The sequence below is a fragment of the Populus nigra genome, chromosome 18 (genome assembly GCF_951802175.1).
Source record: "Populus nigra chromosome 18, ddPopNigr1.1, whole genome shotgun sequence".
Lineage (NCBI taxonomy): Eukaryota > Viridiplantae > Streptophyta > Magnoliopsida > Malpighiales > Salicaceae > Populus > Populus nigra.
The window spans coordinates 12163805-12189812 of record NC_084869.1 but is presented as its reverse complement, the minus strand read 5'-3'; the positions used below and the strand labels follow the sequence as shown (position 1 = coordinate 12189812).

At 32.9% G+C, this 26008-nt stretch overlaps 2 protein-coding genes across 11 annotated transcripts; both read left to right on the top strand.

Moving 5' to 3' along the window:
• The first annotated feature begins 264 nt into the window (after nucleotides 1-264).
• LOC133678885 (protein ROOT HAIR DEFECTIVE 3 homolog 2-like) lies at nucleotides 265-15112 on the top strand. Its single transcript, XM_062101390.1, has 23 exons — nucleotides 265-430; nucleotides 760-826; nucleotides 1581-1683; nucleotides 3937-4007; nucleotides 6762-6825; nucleotides 6920-6985; nucleotides 7098-7145; nucleotides 7239-7301; nucleotides 7422-7478; nucleotides 8992-9153; nucleotides 9242-9310; nucleotides 9400-9491; nucleotides 9703-9781; nucleotides 10180-10345; nucleotides 11036-11160; nucleotides 11243-11511; nucleotides 11591-11687; nucleotides 11779-11946; nucleotides 12055-12159; nucleotides 12441-12536; nucleotides 14448-14521; nucleotides 14597-14753; nucleotides 14999-15112. The coding sequence occupies exons 1-23, from the start codon at nucleotides 265-267 to the stop codon at nucleotides 15110-15112; spliced, it is 2478 nt and encodes an 825-aa protein (XP_061957374.1).
• LOC133678056 (protein ROOT HAIR DEFECTIVE 3 homolog 2-like) lies at nucleotides 14360-24215 on the top strand. 10 transcript variants are annotated; one of them, XR_009835890.1, is made up of 23 exons: nucleotides 14360-14510; nucleotides 14597-14753; nucleotides 14833-14942; nucleotides 16472-16734; nucleotides 16852-16918; nucleotides 17021-17123; nucleotides 17331-17401; nucleotides 17607-17670; nucleotides 17962-18027; nucleotides 18145-18192; nucleotides 18296-18358; nucleotides 18472-18528; nucleotides 19764-19922; nucleotides 20001-20069; nucleotides 20147-20238; nucleotides 20541-20619; nucleotides 20777-20942; nucleotides 22402-22493; nucleotides 22596-22864; nucleotides 22937-23036; nucleotides 23136-23290; nucleotides 23413-23520; nucleotides 23802-23940. XR_009835890.1 is itself a non-coding variant. In XM_062100220.1 (23 exons), the coding sequence occupies exons 5-23, from the start codon at nucleotides 16590-16592 to the stop codon at nucleotides 23961-23963; spliced, it is 1959 nt and encodes a 652-aa protein (XP_061956204.1). In that variant the 5' UTR covers nucleotides 14360-14510; nucleotides 14597-14753; nucleotides 14833-14942; nucleotides 15011-15114; nucleotides 16472-16589; the 3' UTR covers nucleotides 23964-24215. The 10 variants fall into 10 exon arrangements, 8 of the variants coding, with proteins under 8 accessions (XP_061956204.1, XP_061956208.1, XP_061956203.1 ...); XM_062100220.1 differs by lacking the exon at nucleotides 22937-23036 and adding an exon at nucleotides 15011-15114 and having other exon boundaries at nucleotides 23212-23290; nucleotides 23802-24215; XR_009835891.1 differs by lacking the exon at nucleotides 23802-23940 and having other exon boundaries at nucleotides 23212-23290.
• Nucleotides 24216-26008: the final 1793 nt, after the last annotated feature.

The following is a 26008-nucleotide window of genomic DNA, read 5'->3' as shown; positions in this document are numbered from 1 at the left end:
TTATACAAGACATTGACTTGTTTAGAGAAGTCAATAAATTATGGTAAAAAATTCTTAAAAAAAAAAGGAGAAGTTACTGAACTCTTACGTGCCCTGTCAAATCGGAGGCCTGCAAAACTTCATCTGTGGCCTACGCTTGGACGGCAGGACCTTTTATTTTGGCTCACTTCACTTTTCTGCTAAAACTTCCACTCTATAAGAAGCCCTCACTCTTCTAACACTCTGGATCGATATGCTATACAAATCCTGTTTAAAATCCAATTAATGAGTGTAAGGGAGCAAGGAGGACAGGATTGTTGTGGCGCACAACTGATAGATGAAAATGGAGCGTTCAATGTTGAAGGCCTAGAGAACTTCATGAGAGCCACTAAAATGTCAGACTGTGGTGCCACTTATGCTTCTGTTGCAATTCTGGGTCCCCAAAGTAGTGGTAAGTAGGTGTTTTCAAGATTACTACGATCATTTTCTTTTGCGTTTTGAAGTTTGACTCAAGGTCGTTTCAATATATACATTTTAATTCTGTTTTCATATATAGTGTAATATCAGTTTCGTCAAGTTTATTGGATAGTTGCAAGACTTATGACGAACTGGCCGCGACAGGCCACACTAACCCTTCATCACACAAGAAAATTAGATCCAACTGTTGGGTTAAGTTCAAGATTTCATATAAATAATGGAATTCTATGTTGTCAGGGTGTTTCAGACATGGGGTTGAGGATTTAATTTGAATTTTTTTTTTCATTCTTGTTTTGTGAACAGGGAAGAGCACTCTATTGAATCGTACATTTGGGACAAAATTCAAGGAGATGGACGCCTGCAGGGGACGGTTTGTTTTTACATTTATGGAGTTCTGACTTTAAAAGGGAGAATCATTTATTTGTTTCTTGCTGCTTTCATTATGAAAGCAGTGTGTAACGAAAGAAAGAAACTAAGAGTTTTCCAAGCCTTAAAATTAAAGAGAAAATTCTGAATATTAATAATTCTTAAATTTGTTTAGAAAATAACATATGAAACTGTTAAACTGTTCAAATAAGAGTTACAACCGACCCAATAATTAATGAAATTTAAATCAAATAAGATTATGAAAACTAATATAGAAAAGAATCAAAAAATAACTAGAAAAATAATATCTTCTGGGTCTAATTTGAACATGATTATGATTTTGGTTGGCATTAACAAGCTAACTTTACAGGAATATATAAAATTTTAGTTTGATATAACATTTGACTTATATCATATGCCTATTTTTGTTAGAGAACTCGTTTGAAATGTCCAAATTTCTTTTGTTTTTATGGTTTAATTGTATTTTTTAAAATTCTTGATTTTTTATTTTATTTTAAATTAATTTTTTTGGTGCTTGTTAATTGTTTTGATATAATGATGTTAAAAATAAAATTTTAAAGAATAAAATAAAAATTATTTTAATATATTTTTAAATAAAAAATAATTTAAAAAATAACCATCGAAATAATATCAAACACTATAACTTGGTACACATCCATAGTCACATTATATTTCTCTCCTTTTCACTTTTTTTTTTCCATCATAAAACCTAAAGCAATCATCTAATTATATTCCAGGAGTCAGACGACAAAGGGTGTTTGGATTGGAAATTGTACTCGTATCGAGCCTTTCATAATGGTCATGGACCTCGAGGGAACAGATAGCAGGGAAAGAGGCCAGGTACTGAGCATTGCACTATTAGTTTACCCTTGCTTTTCAGATGATATTAAGGTAAATATCAATTTTTTTAAATACAAAAAAAATTATTAAAAATATATAGAATATTTTAAATATTTTGGATCTAACAGTCATGCTAAATTTAAAAGACTTAAGTTTGGAACCATTACCAGACCCATGACACTTGGGTGTGGCAGCCATGCCAAACCCATGTTGACAATCATGTCATACTCATGTTATTTGGGTCACACACCCTAGTAATTTGAGTCTTGTTTATTTACCAGACTCAAGTAAATATTAGTCCAAGGCACCACAACTTTTTGAATTTAAAAATAATAAAACAATATTAAAATATCAAAATGTCTTCCATGATTATAGAAAATTATACAAAAAACAGTGTGAAAGAAGAAAAATACCTCTATATACAAAGCTTATTGTTTTTTGTTTTTTTGGATTTTTTTTATCTTTTCAAAGGTTAAATATGTATTTTAACTATTTAATAGTTTGTTAAAGGTCAAAAAATCCCTAAGTAATATATCTTAATTTTGGAGGTAAAATAATATTTTTATTATGCAAATAATCGTAAAAAGACTACCATGCTCATGTTGAAATGTTTAATGACCAATGAGCTTATGAAAAATATTAAAATACCCCTACAACCAGGGCTTCAATTTTTTGAAGCAAAGGACAAAATGATAATTTAACTTTATGTGAAAAGATAACATTAGCCCCATCCCAAGCCTTTAGAGCTTGAAAAATCCATTGTGCAAGTTTATAGTGAACTGTGTCGTGGTCCACAGTATATTTGTACATGGTTGCTAAATTTAAGCTGTTTGGGTCTAGTAGGCCCGCGCCTGGGTCTAGCAACTATACCAATCCAAGCGTCTTGACCTGACAACCATGCCAGACCTATGCATTTTTTTTTTGAAAATATAGAAATTCACTTATAATTGTTCTAAAAACATATCTATTTTGTATTTTCATCTTTGTCTTTTTACCTAAATATATTTTTATCTTTTCTATATTTCTTTCTTTTATTTTGGGACATTAACCACACGCTTTCCTAAAATTCACTTTTTTTTATTATTCTTTAATTTTAGTGAAGAAATCATTTACAAAATTGTACAAATTAAGATAGTCAAAAGGACGATAAATCCTTTACATATACAATATTTTCTTTTCTTACAACATAATATATCAATTCAAAAGTTCAAAAGTTTTCTCTTATGATCATATATTTCAAATTTTCATATATACTAATAGTTATAATTTAGAATAAATTCTTCTTGTAACAAACTTTGACAATTAGATCAAGCAACATCTCAAATTTTAAAAAGCATGAACCCTTTATAAACTGTCCAATACTTGGATGGAAATATAAAATTAATATTTTCATCCACAATGCATAATAAAAAAAGGTTTATTTTTGAAGACTTGAAATAAATCACTTGGAACTCAATATTTTTCCATTATTTCCTCTTCAAATATAAAAATTTTATAAAATAAATTGCACAAACAAAAAAAAAGTCTATAGTTAAGTTCTACTATATATGCATGAAAAATCATGCTTGAATGAGGCGGTGTTTGTTTTTACAGTCTAATTGTGCTTTTGAAAAAGTTTAAATTTTTAGACCCAAACACGGATCTTGTAGACCTAGGAGCTTGGGTTTAGACACAAGCGACATGAGTTTGACAACCATGTCAGACCCAAGGTGCATAGGTCTAGAAACCATGCTAAACTTAAGGTACTTGGGTATGACAAACATACTTGATTTGACAAACAACAAACAAAGAGGATAATTGTGTGCTTTAGTTGTTAGGAGAGAGAAGAAAGAAAAAATATAAACAATCGATCACTAACAATATTTAGCTTTTGTTATAGTTATAATGACCAGATTTGGCCACTAGAAAGTGTCACATGTGCCTTCTTAATGGTGTGGGCGTCACCCATTCTCTAAGGAAGAAAAAGAAAGCCACAGAATCACCTTGCATGAAAATATGAGAAATTAAAAGTGAAACTATTATTACAATCCATTGTAAAAGGTCTTTTGATTTACAGTGATTTCCCGACATCATTTAGCTTTTGTTATAATATTCTACTATGTTTGTAATTTATGAGGCTAACAATCCTGCATACTATTTGTAGAAGGCCAGATAAACTAAATAATAATTCTAATCAGTTAGTGTGTCTAATGTAGTCATGCACCAGGGGAATGTTGACACTATTCATATGCTGAAATATTTAATGCTTTTCAGGATGATACAACATTTGAGAAACAAAGTGCCCTTTTTGCTCTAGCGATTTCAGACATTGTACTGATAAACATGTGAGTTAAATTTGTTTAGCATTTATATATGTTTTACTTTACCATCTTTTGCTATGTTTCGCTTTGCCTAATCGTGGTTAAAAAAGAGTGAAACACCATTCAATATTATGTATGACTTATTGATTAGTTCGTGTTTGATCAAGACAACCACATAAAATAAATCTGCCAATTAAGGTGATAAATTAGTCAGGTTAAGCTATAGGTTGATGAGATATTGTGCACACAAGTGCACTCAGAGTTTTCACTTCTTGTTATAACTAGAACTTGCATATTATATGCAGATGGTATCAAAAAATCAATTCAACCCAAAAACTTAAGCTATTAGATGAGGTCCCAAGATATGATTTATATTATTCTCTAACATACCCCCTCAAGTGAAAGCCTTTGGGCTTGAAACTTGCATAGACCCATATTTCATTGTGCTTAATTTTTATTAAATAAATAAGGATGATGATATTCATTTTGATACCAACTGATACGAACCTCTTGATCATGCGGTCAAGCAACCCCCAACGAAGATAATACTTCTCCAAGAAAGCTAAGAATCAGGTTTGAGAAGTATGACACAATGAAAACATGTCCCAAAACGCCAACACTATTGGAATTGAAACAAATGACTCCACAAGGTTAGTTATACCTTGATAAGTCATATTTAATCTTTTTCCCAGCAAAGATAACGTGTTGCATCATGAAAAATACAAGTTTATTTCATAAATTCATTGTTTCTACTTTTTAGCATACAAAAAAACTTATATAATGTTTCAAATAACCCTAATGGATCCCATATGTCGGCTGATTTGAGCTCACTTATAAAATTGATCCAAATAAGTTATAATAAACCAAATACTAAGAAGAAAATAATAAAAATAATAAAAATCCAAAATCAATATCCTAGATATGCTAGAATTAGATTTGCCACTCATAAGAAGTCCTAAATAGACTAGAAAATCTTATCTAAATGTAAAATTGATTCTGAAGTCTTCTTGCCTTGTTGTGCTTAGTTTCCTTATTTTACATGGATAATTAAAACAAAACCCGATTTGATATATGGACGCGTAATAGCTCCTTTAAAACCAAGGCCCAACAATGTCCCAATGACTTGAAATTTGATATTTAGTGTGATTTCACATTAAATAACCAGAATATTAATTTTGAGTTAATTATAATAAGTTTTGATATACTGTCGCAAAACAGATGTATTACAAACATGTCTTAACCCAAATAACATTTTCTGACTGCTTCCTTTTTTTTTTCTAACTAGAACACAAAAAACCATAGAATAACAAGAATAAACACAAGAAAGAAAAAAATACTGACCCAAAACAAAAGGAAGACAGACAAAGAGAAATTGTCGCGAAACAAATAGATAACAAAAACAATAAGGGATATAACCTGATTTCGAAGCCTAGCTCTAATATCAACTAATGTGAACCTATTGATCTCGTGGTCAAATAACCCACAGCGAGGATGATACTTCCCCAAGAAAGTCAAGAATCAGGTTTGAGAATTGAAACATGTTCCAAGAATGAAAACCCACAACTCACAATGAAAACCTGTTCCAAGACCTTAACATTATTGGAATTGAAACGAATGATGCCACAAGGTTAGTTATACCTTGATAAGTCATATTTGATCTTTGTCCCAGCAAATATAACGCATTGCATCACATAAAATACAAGTTTATTTCATAAATTCATCATTCCTACTTTTCAGCATACAAAAAAACTTATATAATGTTTCAAATAACCCTAATGAATCCCATATGTGGGCTGATTTGAGCCCACTTACAAAATTGATCCAAATAAGTAATAATACACCAAAGATTAAGAAGAAAATAAAAAAATAATAAAAATATAAAAATAATATCCTAGATATGCTAGAATTATATTTGCCATCCATAAAAAGTTATAAATAGACTAGGAAATCTTATCTGAATGTGGAGTTGATTCTGAAGTTATCTTGTCTTGTTGTGCTTAGTTTCCTTATTTTACATGGATAATTAATGAAGAAAATCTCCCTCTTTTATACTTGTTAATTTAGTTTTCTTTCTAGACTAGAAGAATCATTAGTGAATCCTTTCTAGTTTAGAAAATTAGATCTGGGCAACCCCCCTAACATCTTTTGTTAACTAGGAAACTTCCTCATTTGTTGATAAATATTCTCCTAAATAATAGGTAAAATAATGAACGAAATTTCCTTGAATTTTAGACAAATATTTTGCTTATTTAAGTCCTTGTAGAATTAGGAAATCAACCCCAAACATATTTGATCTAATCCTAACATCTTAATTAATCCAAGCCAACTTTGAACCCCATATGGCCCAAACTTTTATTCATTAATAAGAACCAAACTAGATTCAAAATACACTCTAAATAAACTTTCTTTGCCACCCATAAGAAGTCCTGATCTGGATGATGAGATTCAAACCCGTGACCGCTTAGTCATCAAGGTTCTGATACCATGTCAGAGAACCAATTCAACCTAAAAGCTTAAGCTATTAGATGAGGTCCCAAGATATGATTTATATTATTCTCTAATACACACCTTCAAGTGAAAGCCTTTTGAGTTTGAAATTTCCATATGTCCATACTACCTTGTGCTTAATTTATATCAAATAGAATGAGGATGATGAGATTCGAACTCGTGACTACTTAGTCAACAAGGCTCTAATACTATGTCAAATAACCAATTCAACCTAATAGATTAAGCTATTATGTAAGGTCCCAAGATATGATTTATATTATTCTCTAACAGATGGTGCCATGATATTGGTCGAGAGCATGCTGCCAACAAACCCCTTCTTAAAATAGTTTTCCAGGTATTGATCTGCCATTTGTATGCCTGCGGCTAAAATGTCTTTGTGGATGGATTCATCATATGTTATAGTCCATCATTTTCCATGGTGCACACAGGTGATGATGCGTTTATTCAGCCCCCGTAAGACTACACTGCTGTTTGTTATACGTGATCAAACAAAGGTCTGGATTTATGCTATTCAGCTTCTTGTACGAGGATTAAAGTACTTCTGATTATTGAATGTATCTTTTGTCATGTGATGAATATTCACCCTCTTTGTGATTGTCTATTCAGACTCCACTTGAGTATCTAGAGCTTGTTCTTAGGGAAGATATTCAGAAGGTATTTTTTGCATTTGTACTGTGTATGGCCTTTTCTCTTCTGGGAAACTATTTGTTTTTTGCAGTATTTTTTTTAAGGTTATACTTCCTGTAGATATGGAGTGAAGTTGCTAAACCTGAGGCTCAAAAAAGTTCTCCCCTGAGTGATTTTTTTTATGTATGTAAAGTCCTCTCTTTTGCATATTTCTCACAAATGTTTTAGTTATGCTTCGTTTGTTTGTTTGTTTTTTTTTTTACTTTTCAATTAGCTTGTATTTGCTTCTGATAATTTACACAGGTGGAGGTTATTGCTTTGTCTAGCTTTGAAGCAAATAAGAAGCAATTTAAAGAAGAGGTAACTATGTATACCTTTATTATGATAAGAATAGTGTTTAATTGTGTTTTCTATTTGATATAAGATTTAGGAAATTAAACTAAATTAACAACATAAAATCCAAAATTTAACTAAGAATCCAAAAATAAAAGTAAAATAACAAAATTGGCTCCAACATCATATTCCAAGCCTAATTTAAAGGTTTTTGGACCTTGGTTGGACACAACGAGTTGCCTCTATAGAGCTAGGCTGGTAGAATCTCTGGTCAAATTTAGATGTGATCCAACAGTCAAATTAAAAGTGATGGATTTTTTTAATGGGAAATTGTCCTTTAGATAATTGTTAATTTGAGGTTTGAAAAAAAAGTTTGTAGCTTGACTCAACAAGAACTTTGTTTTGGAGAACCAAAGTTATATGTAATTAATCACCCCCACCTTACAACTATAACAAGACGCGAATAAAAAGTATAAATCACAACGAAGTTGATCAATTTTTCGAAGAGTTTGCAAGTTCAATCAAGAACTTAATGTGAGAATCACTCAACCATATAAAGAAACAAAACAAACAATATATGGCAAAATAATGTTAACAATTGGTTTATATAGTAAAAAGCTAATCCTAATTTGACTTAATGGACCAAAACTTGATAAATAGATCTTAACATATTAAAAACCCAAAATAACTAAAATAGTAAAATATAACACAGCCCAAATAAAATCTTAAATTCCATGGGCTCTAAAATAAACTAAAAGATAAATAAATAATAGCTCGACTAATTAAAATAAGATCAAAGTTGAATTTCATTATTCATTGGTAGAATCAAAACCCAAATTCAAATAAATAGCTCTCTCTCTTCTTAACATATTAGAAGGTCTACCATATGTCACTGGAAAGTTGTGGATGTCTATTTTTCAATGCAATAAGAATCGCATTAAAATTCATTATGTAGCTTCATTTATTACCAAAATAGTAGTGAAAGGTTAAATCTAGCAGATTTGAATTTTCTTATTCCAATCTTTCTATAATGTCTAGATACTCTCCTACAAGCTCTTCTTGAAAATGAATCAAATTAATTAAGGCTTATTCTTCATTATTTAATATCCTCTTGAAGTTCACCTTAACTTATGTATCTTGAAGAAGTCTATTAATTGCCTCTTTGAACCTCTTCATTATAAGTCTTGTGATTGAACCCAATGGAACCTTTAATAGATCTCTTGATGTTGAAGTTAGGATTACTTCATTCTCTCTCTTCTCAAAAGGATTCGCCAAAGAAGTTAAACACTAGCTAGTTATGTTTTCAAAGGATTAGCTTTCTTTTGAAGTGCTGATTATTGATCTGTAGCTTGTTATGTTTGCACAAGTGATTGAAGTTCAAAATCATTTATCGGAAACTGCGTTTAATGGATCATTCAAACTGAAACGTGTCTGATTGTGAAAAAAGAAGAAGAAGAGATAAACTGATAGAGAAAACTGCCTTTTGAGTTGCATCGAATTGAGGTTTTCTATCGGTACACTAATATGATGTCTTACACAGGTTGCTCAACTGAGGCAGCGGATTTCCGATTATTTTTCTACAGGGGGCCGCCTGGCTGGTGATAGGCAGGGAGTTGTCCCTGCTTCAGGATTTTCTTTCATTCTGCAGCAGATATGGAAAGCAGTGAAAGAGAACAGGGATCTGGATCTTCCTGCTCACAAGGTTTATTAAAATCCCTGCCCTTTTCTTATGTGAACATAAATTATTAAATTCTCTTAGGTAAAATGTGGTTTCGCTGTTTGCTTACCAGGTGATGGTTGCCACTGTTCGATGTGAAGAGATTGCAAACGAGATGCTCAAACGGTTGAACTCTGATAAGGTAATATGTTTCGTCCTTCTGTTCTCTGTAGAATTACTTTCACAATTGGTAAGTTTAGGATCAGGCAGTGGTAAGCTGATTTCTTACAGGTTTGGATGGCATTGAAAGAAGATGTTAAAGCTGGTCTGGTACCAGGGTTCGGGGAAACACTTCGCTCTATTTTAGAATCCTATCTTTCAGAGTAAGTGTGGACATAGCTATGGATTCTACAATTCTCTGAAATGATGTGCTATATTCAATTTTTAACAGAAACTCAAAAGCTTTTAAACCAGTTTATCAGGACATTTCCAGAGCTTTTTCTTGCAGCCTAGTTCTGGACTGTGCTCCTTATTCAGTTTTATTTGCAATGATCTCTGATATTGCTCATGGAGTCTAAATTTCTTTTTCAACAGATACGACAAGGAGTCCATCTATTTTGATGATGGTGTAAGAAATGCAAAACGGCAACAGTTGGAGCTAAATTTTTTAGATGTAATACCTCAGTTACTGTTTGTTCTTTTCTATTTAGTTTCATTGTTCCCTTTAGATAGCTGAAATGAAGTAGACTTCCTCATTTATTGATTTGAACTCGTGACTGTTTGGTCATTAAAACTCTGATATTATATCAAAAAACCATTTTAATTTAGAAACTTAAACTGTTAAGTAAGATTTCAAGATATGATTTATATTATTTTCTAACAAGTAGTTTGCTTCCTTTTTCAACAAAGATTCCATGATTCAATTTAAGTCATATTTTAACAGCTATCCTAGTTCTACAAGGTGGGTTTATTGATATAATCTTGGAATTTAGTTTCTTGATGTAAGTTCTATTTGATTTAACTAAAATTGTTACAAAATTACCAATGATTAAGTTTGTCTATCATGCATAGGTGGTACGCCATGCTCAGGCTACCATGTTGGGCCATCTAAGTTCGAAGGCACTCAAAAGTTTTAAGATTGGGCTGAAACAATCGCTGAACGATGGAAAAGGGTTTGCTGAATCTGTTCGTGCTAGTAAACGTTCTTCCATGTCCGATTTTGATCGAGGATGTGAAGGTAACATCTTGCTATTGAAAGTTCACACACACACATGTATATGACATATTGGCCGACACAAGTTTAACATGTATTTGCACATCATCTGTTCTCTCTGCAATTGAATTAAAACTCTCTTGCTACTCTTGGTATGTCTTTTTTGTGTGTAAATAATCTGAGTTTTTATAGCTGTTAGTATAATAATAGGATCTTGTTTCCACTATTCATCTCTACCAGTCCAATCGTGCTTAGGGTCCCCCTAAAGAGTTTAGAGACTACAACTTAGAATACTTCTATTCAGTAAATCGTGGAATTTCGCAACTCTCCTTGGCGTGGACTATCTGTATGGCTGCTGAAATAACTTTGTTCTAGCAATGCATGCGAGGATTTAAAAAACTCCCTGCAACAGTTTTCATTCTTTATGAGAGTTGGTTTTTCTTCCACCTGATATCCTCCACCTCCATGCTGAATAGCTTGCATTCTATTCTTGAACAGTATCAAGTTGAATGAATACTTCATTAAAAAATAAAAATAAATTGATCGGCTGATATAGAACAGGTACTCTAGTGTCCAAGGACAGGTACCACAACTTAATATCAAGCTGCTGCTATTACAGAACTAATCCTTCTATGATGTTCAAACTGCTTGCATATTCTTGGAAAAGATCTGATGGTATACTTAATAATTTTCTTGGACATCCTGCTCTCTCAGATGCTTCCATAAGACACAGTAATTTGGATGCTTCCGAGGTCCGCAAAAAACTTGGCAGTGATATGGAGACACTCGCGTCATCGATATCCAAAAGCGAGTTGTCAGAATTGATGGCCAAAATTAAGGCATATAATCTTCAGATACTTTTTTACAATCGATGATTATACCAAATGACTAAATCCTGACACTTTTTTTATTCATATTCAGAAACAACTCACTGATGAGCTCACTGGACCTGTAGAATCCCTACTGGAAGCTGCTGAAAACAACACGTGGCCTTCATTGAGAAAACTTGTTAAGTACAAGTCTAAGGATGCTGTCTTCGAATTTTCAACTGCTGTTGCTAGTTTTGAGTTAGACAGATCTAAATTTGACAGAATGGTGCAAACTTTGAGGAAGCATGCAAGAAACGTAGTTGAAAAAAAAGCTAGAGAAGCAGCAGCAGCAGATAAAACCCTTCCCCGGATGAAGGATAGGTGGAGCACATAATTGTTGCATACTTTTCTTCTTTCAATTTTTCCTTTCTTCTGGTTAAATCTTTGGGTCATATTTCAGGTTCAAAACGGTTTTCAATTATGACAACCATTCAAGGCCAAGAGTTTGGACTGGCAGAGAAAACATTGAAACAATTGTGAAAGATGCACACTCTGAGGTATTATAGCTAAGGTTCTTTTGCGGATTGCCTGCCAGCACATATATACATACCTTACATCTGAAAATAATCTCGAAATTATTTCTTTCAGTGTTTGAAAATCCTGTCAATCATGGCAGCCATTCGCCTAGACAAGAAGCAAGATAATATCGAGAAAGTTCTTTCCTCGCTCATGGATGAAACTGTCTCTGCTCCATCTTCCAGAGATGGAAGCAATGAGGCTGCTAGTGACCCCCTTGCCTCAAGCAAATGGGAAGAGGTAACATGTTTCTAACCATGTTGTTATACCTTACATATGTGCTTATATCTCTACCAACTTTCTAAACTGATTTTCACATGATTTCACGCAATATCAAATATGAGGCAGATCTCTCCAAATGATACACTGCTGACACCAGTGCTGTGCAAGTCATTATGGGAGCGGTTTGAAGCAGAGACCAAGAATGTAGTGGACCAAGCTATTTCCTCCCAGGTACCTTATTATATATCTTCGTACCATTTTTATGGTGTATCCTCATGCAAAATGTATATTCATATGGATTTTGGTTGCGTTCACACTATTTAAACGAATGTTTTATTTATAAAATCAACTAATTTTGATAATTTGGCAGAATATTTCCTGAATAACATTCTATGCTTCTAACCTTCGTCTCTGAAAATCAACTAAGGATATTTTATGCACTGTTCAAAGTTTCTAATGTCCTGGAATCTATTCAACACTCTTACATGTAATGCTGCTTGGTGTTTCGTCAGGCGGCAAACTTCCGGTGGAGGAACTTCACCTGGGTTCCAGTGGCAGTGGACATTGCGCTGGAAGTAGCTGGAATTGCGGGGGTGGTGTTCTTTGGAGTCAATTTCAATAATTGAAGGCCTGCGCTCTGTCATCACTTGTATTAATTTGCAATGCCCTCACCATACAAATGTGAAACTTATTCTATACTTAAGTTAACATTAAAGATCATATTAGATTTTTTTTTCTTTCCACAATCCTTGTTCAAAATTTGATAACATATTTTAATGGAGAATGAAATATAGTGTATATAGATCAATATGATATGCTGATGAAAGAGAAGTGGCTGATGATGTTGATTAAAATTCTTTTTTTAATCATAATTGTTTTATTGAAGAAAATATCTTTACTAAATATTTTTTTAATTTTATTTTGTTTATTAATCTTAATTAATTTTTATTGTATTGAGATATTTCATAAACATGTTTATTGGGTATCTCAAATCCCAATAACTCGAGATTCTGGAATGAATCTCCGCTGAATTAAATGTTTTCAGAAACAAATATATTCAGTGTGATTATTCCAGTAAGTTCTTTCCATCGTCACTCAAGAGGTTTAATATGATTATTAAGTATTTTTATTTTTGAATAAATTGCCAACAAAAGATTTTCTATATTGAAAAGATACGTTAAAAGATAATGATTTAACCAATCTATTTTACAAAATAAGATTTAAACTACAAAACATATTTTACTATACTATGATATGTTTTGGAAGTTATGGTCTTGATATATATATATATATATATATATATATATATATATATATATATATATATATCATTCCATTATATAATTTACAAAAGAAGTCTATTATGTTTTAAATGCTCAAAATAATCTAATTTTTAATGAGAGAAAAATAAGATAAAAATAAGAAGTGATTCATCTTGGATATCTTCTTCTTAAGTATGCTGAAATTGAATGTTGACGTGTTTGGCAATTCAAGACCTTAAGAATTCGTGGAGTTCTAAGAGATCATGAAGGGGGATTTATTTGTATTTTTTCTTGCTCTACAATTAATATAGACTCAAATGAAGCTGTGGTCTTGATAATTTAAAAAAGCATTGCTTTTGAGTATTAACTGCAACTATGCTTTTCAAATCAATGAGTTGTGGAGTTTGATTTGATAAGATCATACCATGATTCTAACCAAGCATCATGTGGTTATGATGCTTGCAAGGTGAATTCAATGATATTTCAACTACATGATCAGTATGCTTCCTTATATCTGTTTTTTAACATGTTCATAAAAAAAAATAATCATGTTATCAAGTAAAAAGTTATTAGATAAACTGATTTAGTTTCATGATTATATCTTTTTTACTCATGCACCTTTTAAGTATAATTATCTTTTTACTCATACACCTTTTAGTATAATTATTCTCGCATGTCTTTGAGCGGCGTTCATGGTGATTTTTATTCGTTTGTTTTATTTGGGAGTCGCCACCTAGTATTTAATAGAAAGTTGCTAGAAAACTCAAGTGTACTGGTCATTGTTAAAGCTAGGCACGAGACTGGTTATGACTAGAAAATATAATAACATCTCTAACACACCCTACCTGAGATAAATTGCTTCGTGACTTGATGTGATTTAAAAAATTAACATATTAGCCAAATTCTTAGGCTTTAATAAATCAGTTATTAAATCCCAGAACATATGCGTAAACATATTCTTGCATTTTCACAAGAATTACAATATGATTTTATTTGTCCTTAAGATATTTAATCATATACAAATTAAAACATTTAATTTTTTTTATTTTCCTTTTAATTTTATAATTCCAAAATATATATAAAAAAGTACAATCACACACAGATATCCATTCTCATTATGTTTTTCTCACACCCATATTTAATTGTACTAGATCACCAAAATTCGAAATAAAACAAACAATACATTAAATAATTTGAATTTTATAAAATAAATCCATAACAATCTAGGTATTGCAGGGAAGGCCTTTGCAACTGCAGGAGCAGTGGCATGCGCCGCAGCCACTTCTGGACACTGGAACAGTGGAGGCGCGTCATCTCCATGTTGTACAGATGTTTGCTTATTTACTCTGCTTTGTCTTTCACATCCTATATCTGGTATGGTTTCTGATTTTATGGTTTCATCACAGAGAGCATGCTCCATCAATCATTTTCATGGATGAAATTGACAGTGTCGGATCTGCTCGAATGGAATCTGGGAGCGGCAATGGTGACAGTGAGGTGCAGCGAACTATGCTGGAGCTTCTAAATCAGCTGGATGGATTTGAAGCATCAAACAAGATAAAGGTACTGGAGTGCCCTCAGAAGACGATAGAACATTGTATTGAAACAGTTATTCATGTTACTCGGTACCTTTTCTGACCAGCTTTTTAACGGGTTTTGATGGCTACAAATCGGATTGATATTCTGGATCAAGCTCTCCTTCGGCCAGGACGAATTGACAGGAAGATTGAATTTCCAAATCCCAACGAAGATGTAAGTAACATTTTCACTTGTTTGACTATTTTGTTTCCTTGTGCTGTTTCGTAAAGAGTGATGTTCAGTCACGTTGTGATATCTTGAAAATCCATTCAAGAAGGATGAATTTAATGCGTGGGATTGATTTGAAGAAGATAGCTGGGAAGATGAATGGTGATTCTGGTTAATGGTGATTCTGTTGTGCTGAGCTCAAGATATTATTTTTATTTTTTTCTGTTTGTTTGCTGGAAAATAGATTTTTTTTTGGAAAATAAATTCGGAGAAAGTGAATTTTAAAAAAGTAAATTATTTTCCGATATTTGGTAGTGTAATAGAAAATAAATTGAAAAATATTTTCCAGTGTTTGATTATCTCATGGAAAATAACTTATTAATATTTTATTTTTCTCAAATTTATTAAAATAATGACGAATAAATCTTACAAATTAAAAAGTTGAATGAGAATAAAATTGAAAAAAAATATAATTTCATAAATTACCTCAAAAAAAATAAATAATAATCAAAATAATAGATATCAAATCTAAAAAATTAAAAAATTAAAAGATGAAGAAATTAAAATAATAATAATTAACATTTCATAAATTATTTCAAATAAAATAAGTAACAATCAAAAGAATGATGATCTAATTTGATAGATAAAAAATTTCAATTAAAAAATGATAAGGGAAAAACAAATAACAATTATAAAAATAAGGACTAAAGTTAATATAAAAATTAAATTCTAAAGGATGAAATTGAAAAACAAATATTCAAAACAAAATATATATAGCAATCAAAAGTTTGAGGACCAAATTTGATATAATCAACAAATAATATGACATTTCTAAATTTTTCACAACTTCCGGAAAATATTTTCCGTTCAAAATAAAAGAAAAATACTTTTCTGGAAACCAAACCAAATTTTTCTTTAACTGAAAAGTATTTTTTATTGATCAAAAATTATTTTTTGTTGATGAACTTTTCTAATAATAACAAACATATAAAAATTTAAAAAATAATTTTTCAAAAAACAATCACAACCTTTATCAATATCGCTTTTAGTGTTCACAGATCTTAAGTGATTGGAAAATTATAGATCTCCAAGAGCAATTCATTAATATTTGGAAAGAGATGGTGTGAATTTAAGCTTGATAAGAAAGGGGGTAACGGTACGTAGATCAATCAAAAGCTGTTTTCATCACCTGACACAGTCATTATTTAAAATGTTAGTTATGTCAACAGTAGGAAAAACTCATCATCATCATCATCATATAATTACTATAATAAAAAATAGTAGGTGAGCCATAAGATTCCTATTGATTCTAATTTCAGGAATTAAAATTTCAGAAAACAGTTATTGCTATTTCTTTATTTATATGCACATTTCAATTTTGTTCTAACTGTTCTGTTATGTGAATAGTTGTTTTTCCTTTTTTAAAAAAATCTATGTTTAAAATAATTAATTTAAAATAAAAAAATTAAAATCTTTTCCAAAATAATTTTAAAACACAAAAATAATTAATCTCCATTCCATATACTTATTTTCAGTTAGTGGTGGGGTCAAAACGTCAAAAGCAAAAAAGCAAACAACTTCTTCGAGTAGAAGTTGACTCATGAAGACGTAGACTTCAAGAGTTGTTGTTATTCTGGTTGAGTTAGATCGTTAATGAAAATGGAGCAAGGCATGCAGCTGATTGATGGAAATGGCAAGTTCAACTTGGATGGACTCAAAGACTTCATGACAGCCACCGAGTTCGCTCAGTCCGGTCTCTCCTATGCTATTGTTGCCATCATTGGCTCACAAAGTAGCGGTAAGCAAGTGCTCAACTTCTTAACTTCGTGTTGATTTATTAATCATTTCTTAATTATAGTCATTGATTTTAATGAAGTTGGTAGTGATAGCTTTTTACTTCATTAATCTTGAGCAGGGAAAAGCACCCTAATGAATCAGACCTTCCATACCAATTTCGAGGAGATGGATGCATACAAAGGAAGGTTTGATTTTATTTTATTTTTAGTTGAGAATTTGTATATTTTACTGTTCTTGTTGCTTTGTATACATGAAAGAGGAAGATAATGTAGTTATATACGTTTCAGAGGTCAAACAACCAAGGGCATTTGGATTGCAAAGTGTAGTGATATTGACCCTTTTACGATTGCCATGGATTTCGAGGGAACCGACAGCAATCAAAGAGGCGAGGTAACTCTTAGAGCTTTCTATTACTTTAGCTTTGCTTTGTTAATTGAGAGGTTTTTATGGTTACATTGTATTCTTTGCAACCTCTGTGACACACAAATCGTTGATTACTGAATGGTTTCAATATTTTTGGTTGCATTACTTTATGGCATCAATCTGCGAATGTGATGCTTATACAAGTTTGGCACTGCGAATGGGTACTTTTTTCAGGATGACAGAGCGTTTGAGAAACAAAGCACCCTATTTGCCTTGGCAATCGCTGACGTTGTTTTGATAAACATGTGAGTTTTGTATGTTCATCATTATAATATTTGAATGCCTTTTCTGCCTGGGAAGTTTGATAAATGTCCACAACTGGGTATGACTCTGTCTAGCCAAATATATATATTTTTTTTAAAAAAAACTCATGATGTAGCCTTCCATAGTCGGTAAGGCAGTCCAGTACTTTTTTCTGTCAAATGATTTTGTGTTGAGTATCATATGCAGGTGGTACAAAGACATTGGTCTGGAAAATGCAGCCAGCAGACCCCTTTTAAAAACAGTTTTCCAGGTACTTGGCATTTGAAAGCAATTTGCATTAACTTAAGCGAGCTGTAACTGAACCAATTCTTTAGATATAAGCCAGTTTGTAATAGGTATATATGGAGAAATATGCATCTACAAATTTCTCATCATGAATAGAATATAGATAAGGAGCCTCCGATTCCATATTCACAGCAAACTTACCCCATTTTATCAAAACTGTTTAGCTGCATTCATTTAGCCCAGTGTGTAATACTGAGTATTTCACCCAACATAATTTGATGCTGATATGTGATAATCTATTATTTCTTGTATTCAGGTCATGAAGCGTTTATTCAAGCCCCGCAAAAAAACACTACTGTTTGTTCTACGTGATCACTCAAAGGTATGGACTTGTTGTGCCCATAAGTTTCTTGAGAGAAGATTCCATGCACCTTGCGCTCCATTCTTTGAATGCATCTTCAACGCTGAATCTCTGTCCCTTTTCTGATTGTCTATGTAGACTACCCTTGAATATTTAAAGAAAGCTCTCTTAGAAGATATTGAGAAGGTACTTTTGTTCATACTTCTTATTCTCTGTTTATGCATTTCTCTTTTTGGATCAATTATTTGTTTTTTTTATCCAGCATTTTCTGAGGTCATACTTTCTGCAGATTTGGGCTGCAGTTGCTGAGCCCAAGACTCTCAGTACTGCTCCTCTCGGAGAGTTTTTTAATGTATGAAAAATCACCTCCATCTCCATACTGATGCCATAGGCATATATGCATCATATGTTGCCTTTTTGTTTAAGTTCCATGAACTTAATATGCTTCTAATTATTGATATGAAGGTGGAGATCACTGCTTTGCCTTACTATGAATTCCAAGAGAAGAAATTTAAAGAGCAGGTAGCTTTTCCACTTAGAAAGCAGTTTGTCAATCCTCAAAACTTTTGTCCTGAGTTCTTCCAGATTGTGCTGCTGCGTGTTTTCTAGAATTGATGACTGGAATGATTTGTAGCTTTGCATATGCTTACCAAATAATTGGAATTCAAAATCATTGGCTTTTGCATGAAGGGACAGAACAGCAGCATATTCCTGTCTTAGAGTTGAATTACAAGATAAAATTGAGAGTAATGTTACTTTGAAAGGCTGGTGCCTATGGTTTCTCTCTCCTACTCTCTATTTCCTTCTTCTCTCTAGGCACTAGTCTCAGCTTTGATTTTACCTCCAAATTCTTCTAGACACGCTGGTAACAAATTAATTCCAATTCTGCATAAATTTCAAACCCTGAACCTAATTCTCCAACCCAAACTTACCAAAAACCTTTTATGAGGCAAATACTCTTTTTTTTTTTGGATAATAGTAAAATGGCTAAAAAGATAATAGCCTAGCTTACAGAAGTTCTAGCTGAAAAGGAAAGAAAAAAAGAAAACTAGAAAGCAAACATGCATTTGAGGTTTTGAAACAGGGGAAGGAAAAATATGGGGGCAAAAGGAAAATACAATTGAATTCAGCTCCTCCTTTCTTCAGAACCGTTGGCATCACAGCTGTTATGAACATTCTCGCCAGCGAAGTCCGAAGAATTGGTATCAAGCCTCAGCCATAATGAGAAACTTCGGAGGACCAAGGAAAGACAGCTTTGAAGGTTTGGAGCAGCGCCATTAAAGATGACATTATTCCGATGAAGCCAAAGATTCCACACAATGCAGGAGAAAAGAAGCTGCCATGAGAGATTTTGTTGTTTGCCTTTCACCATAGAAAAGAACCGTTGGCAAATACTCTTAAATACCCTACATCAATGCATTCAAGTCTCTTAGGAAAGGTTTGGTGGGAGTGACAGGCTGTGTTTCGTTTCCGAGAATTCGTCTTCAATTCGTGTTAATTTAGAAGTTAACTCTGAAGTCCATAATTAACCAATAATTAATTTTTATGCACGTTAAACTTTGACTGGAGAGTGTTTAAAAGTCATTAATTAGGAGTGTATGATGTAAGAATGACAAAATGAGCATTACGTCCTGTGATAAGATAATTTTATGGATCTGTTCATGTGGGAGCAATTAGGATAGGACAGCAATATGAAGTGAGAAATCCAGTATCTGTAATTCGTAACTCCATTTTGCTGATAGCATTGACACTTACAGGTTGCTCGACTAAGGCAGCGGTTTGTCCATTCCATTTGTCCAGGAGGTCTTGTTGGTGATAGGCAGGAAGTTGAACCTGCTTCAGTATTTCCTATTCATGCAGAAGATATTTGGAAAACAATAAAAGCGAACAAGGATTTAGATCTTCCTGCTCACAAGGTATTAAAAGTCATTTTCTTGTGTAAATATAAACCATCAGGTTTCATATGTAATTATACTTCTCATCTTGTTTATCAGGTCATGGTTGCCACTGTTCGATGTGAAGAGATTGCCGGGGGGAAGCTCAAATGCTTTACATCCGATAAGGTACTTTATTGAATCTATTTTCTAATTCAAATAATTTATAATTGTAATTTTATTAAGCTCAAATTTATTTCTTACAGGAATGGTTGAAAATGAAGGAAGCTGTTCAAGCTGGACCAGAATCAGGGTTTGGAAAAACTGTCAGTTCTATTTTGGAAAACTATCTTTCAGAGTAAGCATACATCATGGTGTCAATTCTATATGATGATGTGTTCACATTATAAGATCTGTGTGATATTTAATGTTAACTTACATTGTGTTTTGTTCGAAGATTCTTCAATTTTAATACTTCTTCCGTCAGTTGATCAGTTAACTACATGCTTGTCTGTCCCAAAACGAAGAGTGGAAACTTTGAATTATGATCAATTAATAGTTATACTTTGGTTCGCGAAGTAATTGATTCCTACTTAAATTATCCGTTACTTCTTGTTCAACTTGATTTGGAATCTCTTATTTTGCATTTTTCCCCAATAGATATGACAGGGAGGTAGTCTATTTTGATCAAGAAGTACGAAATGAAAAACGGCGACAGTTGCTGTCAAATGCGTTGATGGTAAGGCCTTAGCATGTATATTTCCTCTTTCTAAGTTCTTAACCTCCCTGGTATTTGATCTTTTCTTTTGCTTTTTTTTTTTTTTTTTTGCGCCGGTGTTTTTGTATTTATATGTTTCTTATACTGATAAACTCAAATGTGCCAATATATTATGTAGGTGGTACGCGATGCCTATGATACCATGCTGATGCATTTGTATTCAAACACAGTTAATAGGTTTAAAACTAGCCTGGAACAATCACTGAATGAAGGACAAGAATATGTTGCTGCTATTCATCTCTGTTCCCAATCGTGCATGCTCGAGTTTGATCAAGGATGTGAAGGTATTTAGACTCCAAACACTGAAGATTTTTATTTTTTCTTTTTTATTTTATTTTTTTCTTTTCTAAAAATCCAATATTAATTTATTTTTTCTTTGCCTTTGTTGTTACGTCTTATATGCATAAACTAAAGGATTCTTTTCGGACTTCATAATATTCTAAAGCAACTCCACTTTCAATTGTTTTATCATTATATTCTTTTCGTAATTATAATGTTGAGGTACACTCTGGATGCTATTGTTATCAAGTATATTTACCATCAACACATTTGACTCTGTGTTAAACTGTCAATCTTACATTTGTCTCGAGGGTCTGATTAAATTTCTTAGATACTGCTATTTAGCCTTCTGTTTGATCTCGGCATGCTCCTGTAATGGAAACTAGCTGCACTCAATGGGCAAGTAATATGACTGCAGAGATAGTTTAAACCTGAAGAAAAAACTTCATATCTAACTGATATGCATGAGTTATCAAACTCGCAAAAGAGCCCTGAATTAGTTTTATTCTGTCATGGACGATATAAAATCTTGTATCCGCTCTATCACTAGAATCAATGAAGGTATACAAGTAGTCAACATTCTCAGGATGTGTTCCTCCACCTCCTCTTCTTAGTTGACCACTTGCTTTTTGTACTCATGCAAATCTCAAGTTGTTACAATTTTCACTCTAAAAGTGATGCAGGCGGAAGCTAATAGAACAACAATAGCACTGCAAGCACATAAATTTTAATGAGTGAAAAGAACAGTAGATGTGAATCTTAAATTCATAATTTTATTCTTTAAAAATTGGTTGCTTTCTCAATAAATTTACATGTCCTTTATAAAGACTAGGAAAACCTACATCTACCAGGAAAAACCTAATGTCACCAAATATCTGAAAACATAAAGAAAATTAAAATAAAATCCAAAATAATAATGATAAATCCAGAAAATCCTAGAAAAAAATCAAAATTGTCGCAAATAGTAATTTATGGGTCTAATTCTAAAAATATTCAATAGTTCAATAAGCGATAGAGTAGCTTTTCGTAGGAAAACAGTCTATAAAATTACCTAGAAAAATTTATACCCGACTCAATAGTCGGATCTTCCGTTATCTCAGTTTTAAGGTGCTAACCTAGTCTGATGTGACTAGGCCTCCTCTTGTGTAGACTTATCTTATTGGTCCATGAAAACATTTGTTAAGCCATCTATATAGTGTCTATGTCAAATCCTCATCTAGTAACGTTAAGTCCTCACTTGAATGCTCATAATTTTCAGTTTCTATAAACTTGTCTGCATCAATCAAGAAGATTAATGCTAGTTTAATGGATACTTCATTGAACAAAGTAACTTAGTGGACAAAATAAAACACAGCGACTACAACTTTTTAAGATGTTGCTTTTATAGCTTGTCCTGAGCATCTTTCATCTACTAACTCATTTTCCTAGATTTGGTATGTTACCTTCAATATTGTGCTCTTTCAGATGCTGCCATTCAACAGAGTGAGTGGAATCCTTCAAAATTCCGGGAAAAACTTATATGCAATATGTTGTCAGAAATGCTGACAAGTTACGAGGTATTTCCTTCACTGATATCACAATCTGTTAGTGTTCTTGGTGGTATGCATGTCACTCTACTCAATCGAATTATCAAATCTTGATATGTCACTCCTGCATAGAAACAAATAACCCATGCGCTTGCCAAAAGAGTAGAATCCATATTGGAAGCTGGTGAAAGAGATACATGGGCATCAATAAGAGATGTTTTTGAGTGCAACACTAAGGAAGCTATATCAGAGTTTTCAGATGCTGTTGTTAGTTTCGTTTTGCGTAGTTCTGCTATCGACCCTAAATTGCAACATTTGAGGGAGCATGCCAGTAATTTAGTGGAGATGAAGCCAAGAGAAGCAGCAGATGCAGGGAGAGTTCTGAGGCGCATGAAGGATAGGTACATTACATAATTGCAGCTGTTTTCTTTTTCCCTTTTGTTTTTTTATTAAAGCTTTGGAGCGTATTCTAGGTTTTCACAGGTCCTCAGACATTACGAAAACTCAATGTCATGGTATAATTGGACTAGGGAAATAAAACTTGATGAAATTGAAAGGAGCGCGCTCTCAGAGGTGACATTGCCTAGATTTTGTATAATTAATGGCCGCTGGGATGCTTAAATGGTTAAACTTTGAGTTACCTCTGAATGTCTCCCAATTATTTTGTTATAGTCTTTGAGAATACTATCAATCATGGCGGCTATGCGCTTCGATGAAATGCCTGATCATATTTTTTTACTATGGATAGAACTGTTCCTGATCCATCTTTGCAAAATACGTTCATGGGAGCTACACTGGACGCCCTTGCCTCAGACACATGGGAAGAGGTAACAATTGGTGAATGTGCGTTAATTTATATTTATGCATGCTTATTGGTATGCAAATGCAATGCATTTAGTTTTACACGTCTGTGTCAAACTGGTTTCTCATAATAATCAAATATGAGCAGGGTTCTCCAGAAGCTACCACTCTACTTAAACCAGAGGACTGCAAATCGTTATTGATGAATTTCATAGAAAAGATAAAGCCTATGGTGACCGGATTTAGATCCCGCCAGGTATATTTTACTCTGGTATCACATTACATGTTCATTTGGTAATTTGATTGCATTCACAATATCTGTTTGAATGTGTTTTTTACTAGAAACAAAAACTTTAAACTTAATTTATTAGAACATTCTCGGTTTATCATTTGCCATCTTCAATTTATATACCAATTAAAGCTCCTATACTTCTAAACTTAAGCACTGAAACCAAAAAAAAGCTTTAAGCCGATTAAAGATTTTATGACCAGAAATTTATGCATCACTCGAAATGTAATACATGGTGTTTCCTTCAGGATGGTCACAGGAAAACTGGAAGCTATGTAGCTGCTGCTGTTGTTGCTGCTGCTGCTGTTGCTGCTGCTGCTGCAATTGTTGCTGCTGCTGCTGCAGCAGTTGCTGCTGGTGGGGCTGCTGCGGCAGTAGCTGGGGCCGTGGTGGGGCTACTGCGGCAGTAGCTGGGGCCGCCGCAGTGTTAAATGCAGGGGTTACGACTTTCATGAGAGTGATGAGGCTGTGACAACAGTAATAATGACAAATCCACACTTGTGGACAGTTTATATTTGTGTGTCCGACTATCCATGCAACATGTTATGGTGAATCTGATGAAAGAAGTTTGTTTGTAATTTGATAAGTCGTACTAGTAATAATATCATCAGTTTCTACAAATGGTAATCAACAATGGTAAAAATATTTTTATTTTCTACAAATGGTAATCTTGCAAATCTCTCATCATAGATTAATTGATTTTGGTATTGTAGAGTAATAATCAATGGAGGTAGAAGGAGGAAACTTTTAATATGATATTTTCGGTAAATAATTAATCTCCAACTTTCTTTGTATCTTGGTAATTAAAAGCATAACTCTTCTGAACAGAAAAGTTCCTGATCCATCTTTGGAAGATAGGCACATGGTAAGAGGTTATATTCAAGTACGCATATTGGTAATGCAGATTGCTTTTTCCATATTTTGAACTTGTGGATAATTTTTTGTTCAGACCCAACCCCATAAATGATAATGTAAGCCCATTTGTTAGAGCCCACATAAGCCTTATCCAAGGAAAATAAATGGGCCCAGACCAAAACATCTCATAACCCAATGGAAAAAACCCCACAGGCCTGTCAAGGCAGCCCAAGCTTCTTTAATACAAAAAACCAAACAAAAGGGTTTATTTATATCCTTGACCCAAGAACAACTGGCGAAACGGATTTTAATATTGTGAAGATTAAGAAACCAAGTCTTTGGCAGAATCTACCCAGAAACAACCAAAGAGATAAGACACGGTTGCCAATTTAGAAAACATATGAATTGACTTGGAAAGATTCTGTCGAACTCCATGGACTTGTAGTGATTTTTTTTAAAAAAAAATTTTGTTCGAGGACGGAGATTCTTCCAAGGTACAATTTGTATTGGAATATTACTTTTTTGTCCAACACTTGTATTGGAATATTAATTCATACGAAAAATTGCCAATTTAGAAAACATATGAATTTATATTCTTTGGCAGAATCTACCCAGAAAAGACACTGAATTAAAGCCAGTTGCTGTATAAAACAAATTTAGATGCAATTTTAGATGCAATGAATTTGTCTGTCATTACCCAGTTGTCATTACCCTGTAACTTCCTAAATTTAGAAAAGACACCAAATTAGGCCTTTAAACAGCAAATGCAATGAAGGGCAAACTCCGTCTATCATTACCCTGTAACTTCCTCTATTGAGAAAGCCAGTTGTTGGATTCAAAGTGTTCTGCTTTAAAATTGTACAGATATTTGAGGACTGACCCGTGACGGCTTAATTGGTAAAAGGAATCGATCAAGTCAAGTCAAGATAGAGAGATTAAAAAAATAAAAATCCCATGGGACACTATTAATTTGAGGACTGAAGTGTAAATCCCGTGGCGAACTTAATTTTTGTTTTCTTATGAATTTATCAACCTATTTAATTTATTACAACCATATTGCTAACTTAACTACCTATAAAATATGTATATAAAATGACTTGGAAGGATTCGGTCGCGGAGTCACATTTTTCTATTCCATCTTGGATGGCTAACAAGTGCCAATTTAGATGCGGAACCCAACGTGACCTCAGCTGGCCCTCAATTATTCGCTCACGGGTTTAGATATAGTTTTTTTTTTTTTTTAAAAAAATATTTTTTAATTTTTTTATGTTTTTAAGTTATTTTAAGGTGGTGGTATTAAAAATAATTTTAAAAAAATAAAAAATATTATTTTAATATATTTTTAAATAAAAAATACAGCATCTTCAATGACTGGCAAACTCGGTCTATCATTGCCCTGCAACTTCCTCTGCTGCTGATACAGCCAGTTGTTGGATTCGAAGAGGGACCCGCATTTAGTGGGTGATTTTTAATAACAACAAAAATAATTCATAATAATGAATATGTGTAGAAAATCTCTATAATAATTCATAATAATGAACTTGAAGTAGCTTCAGAAATGCGTCTTTATCAAGGGATTTGAAAAACTTGGGTGAAAGTT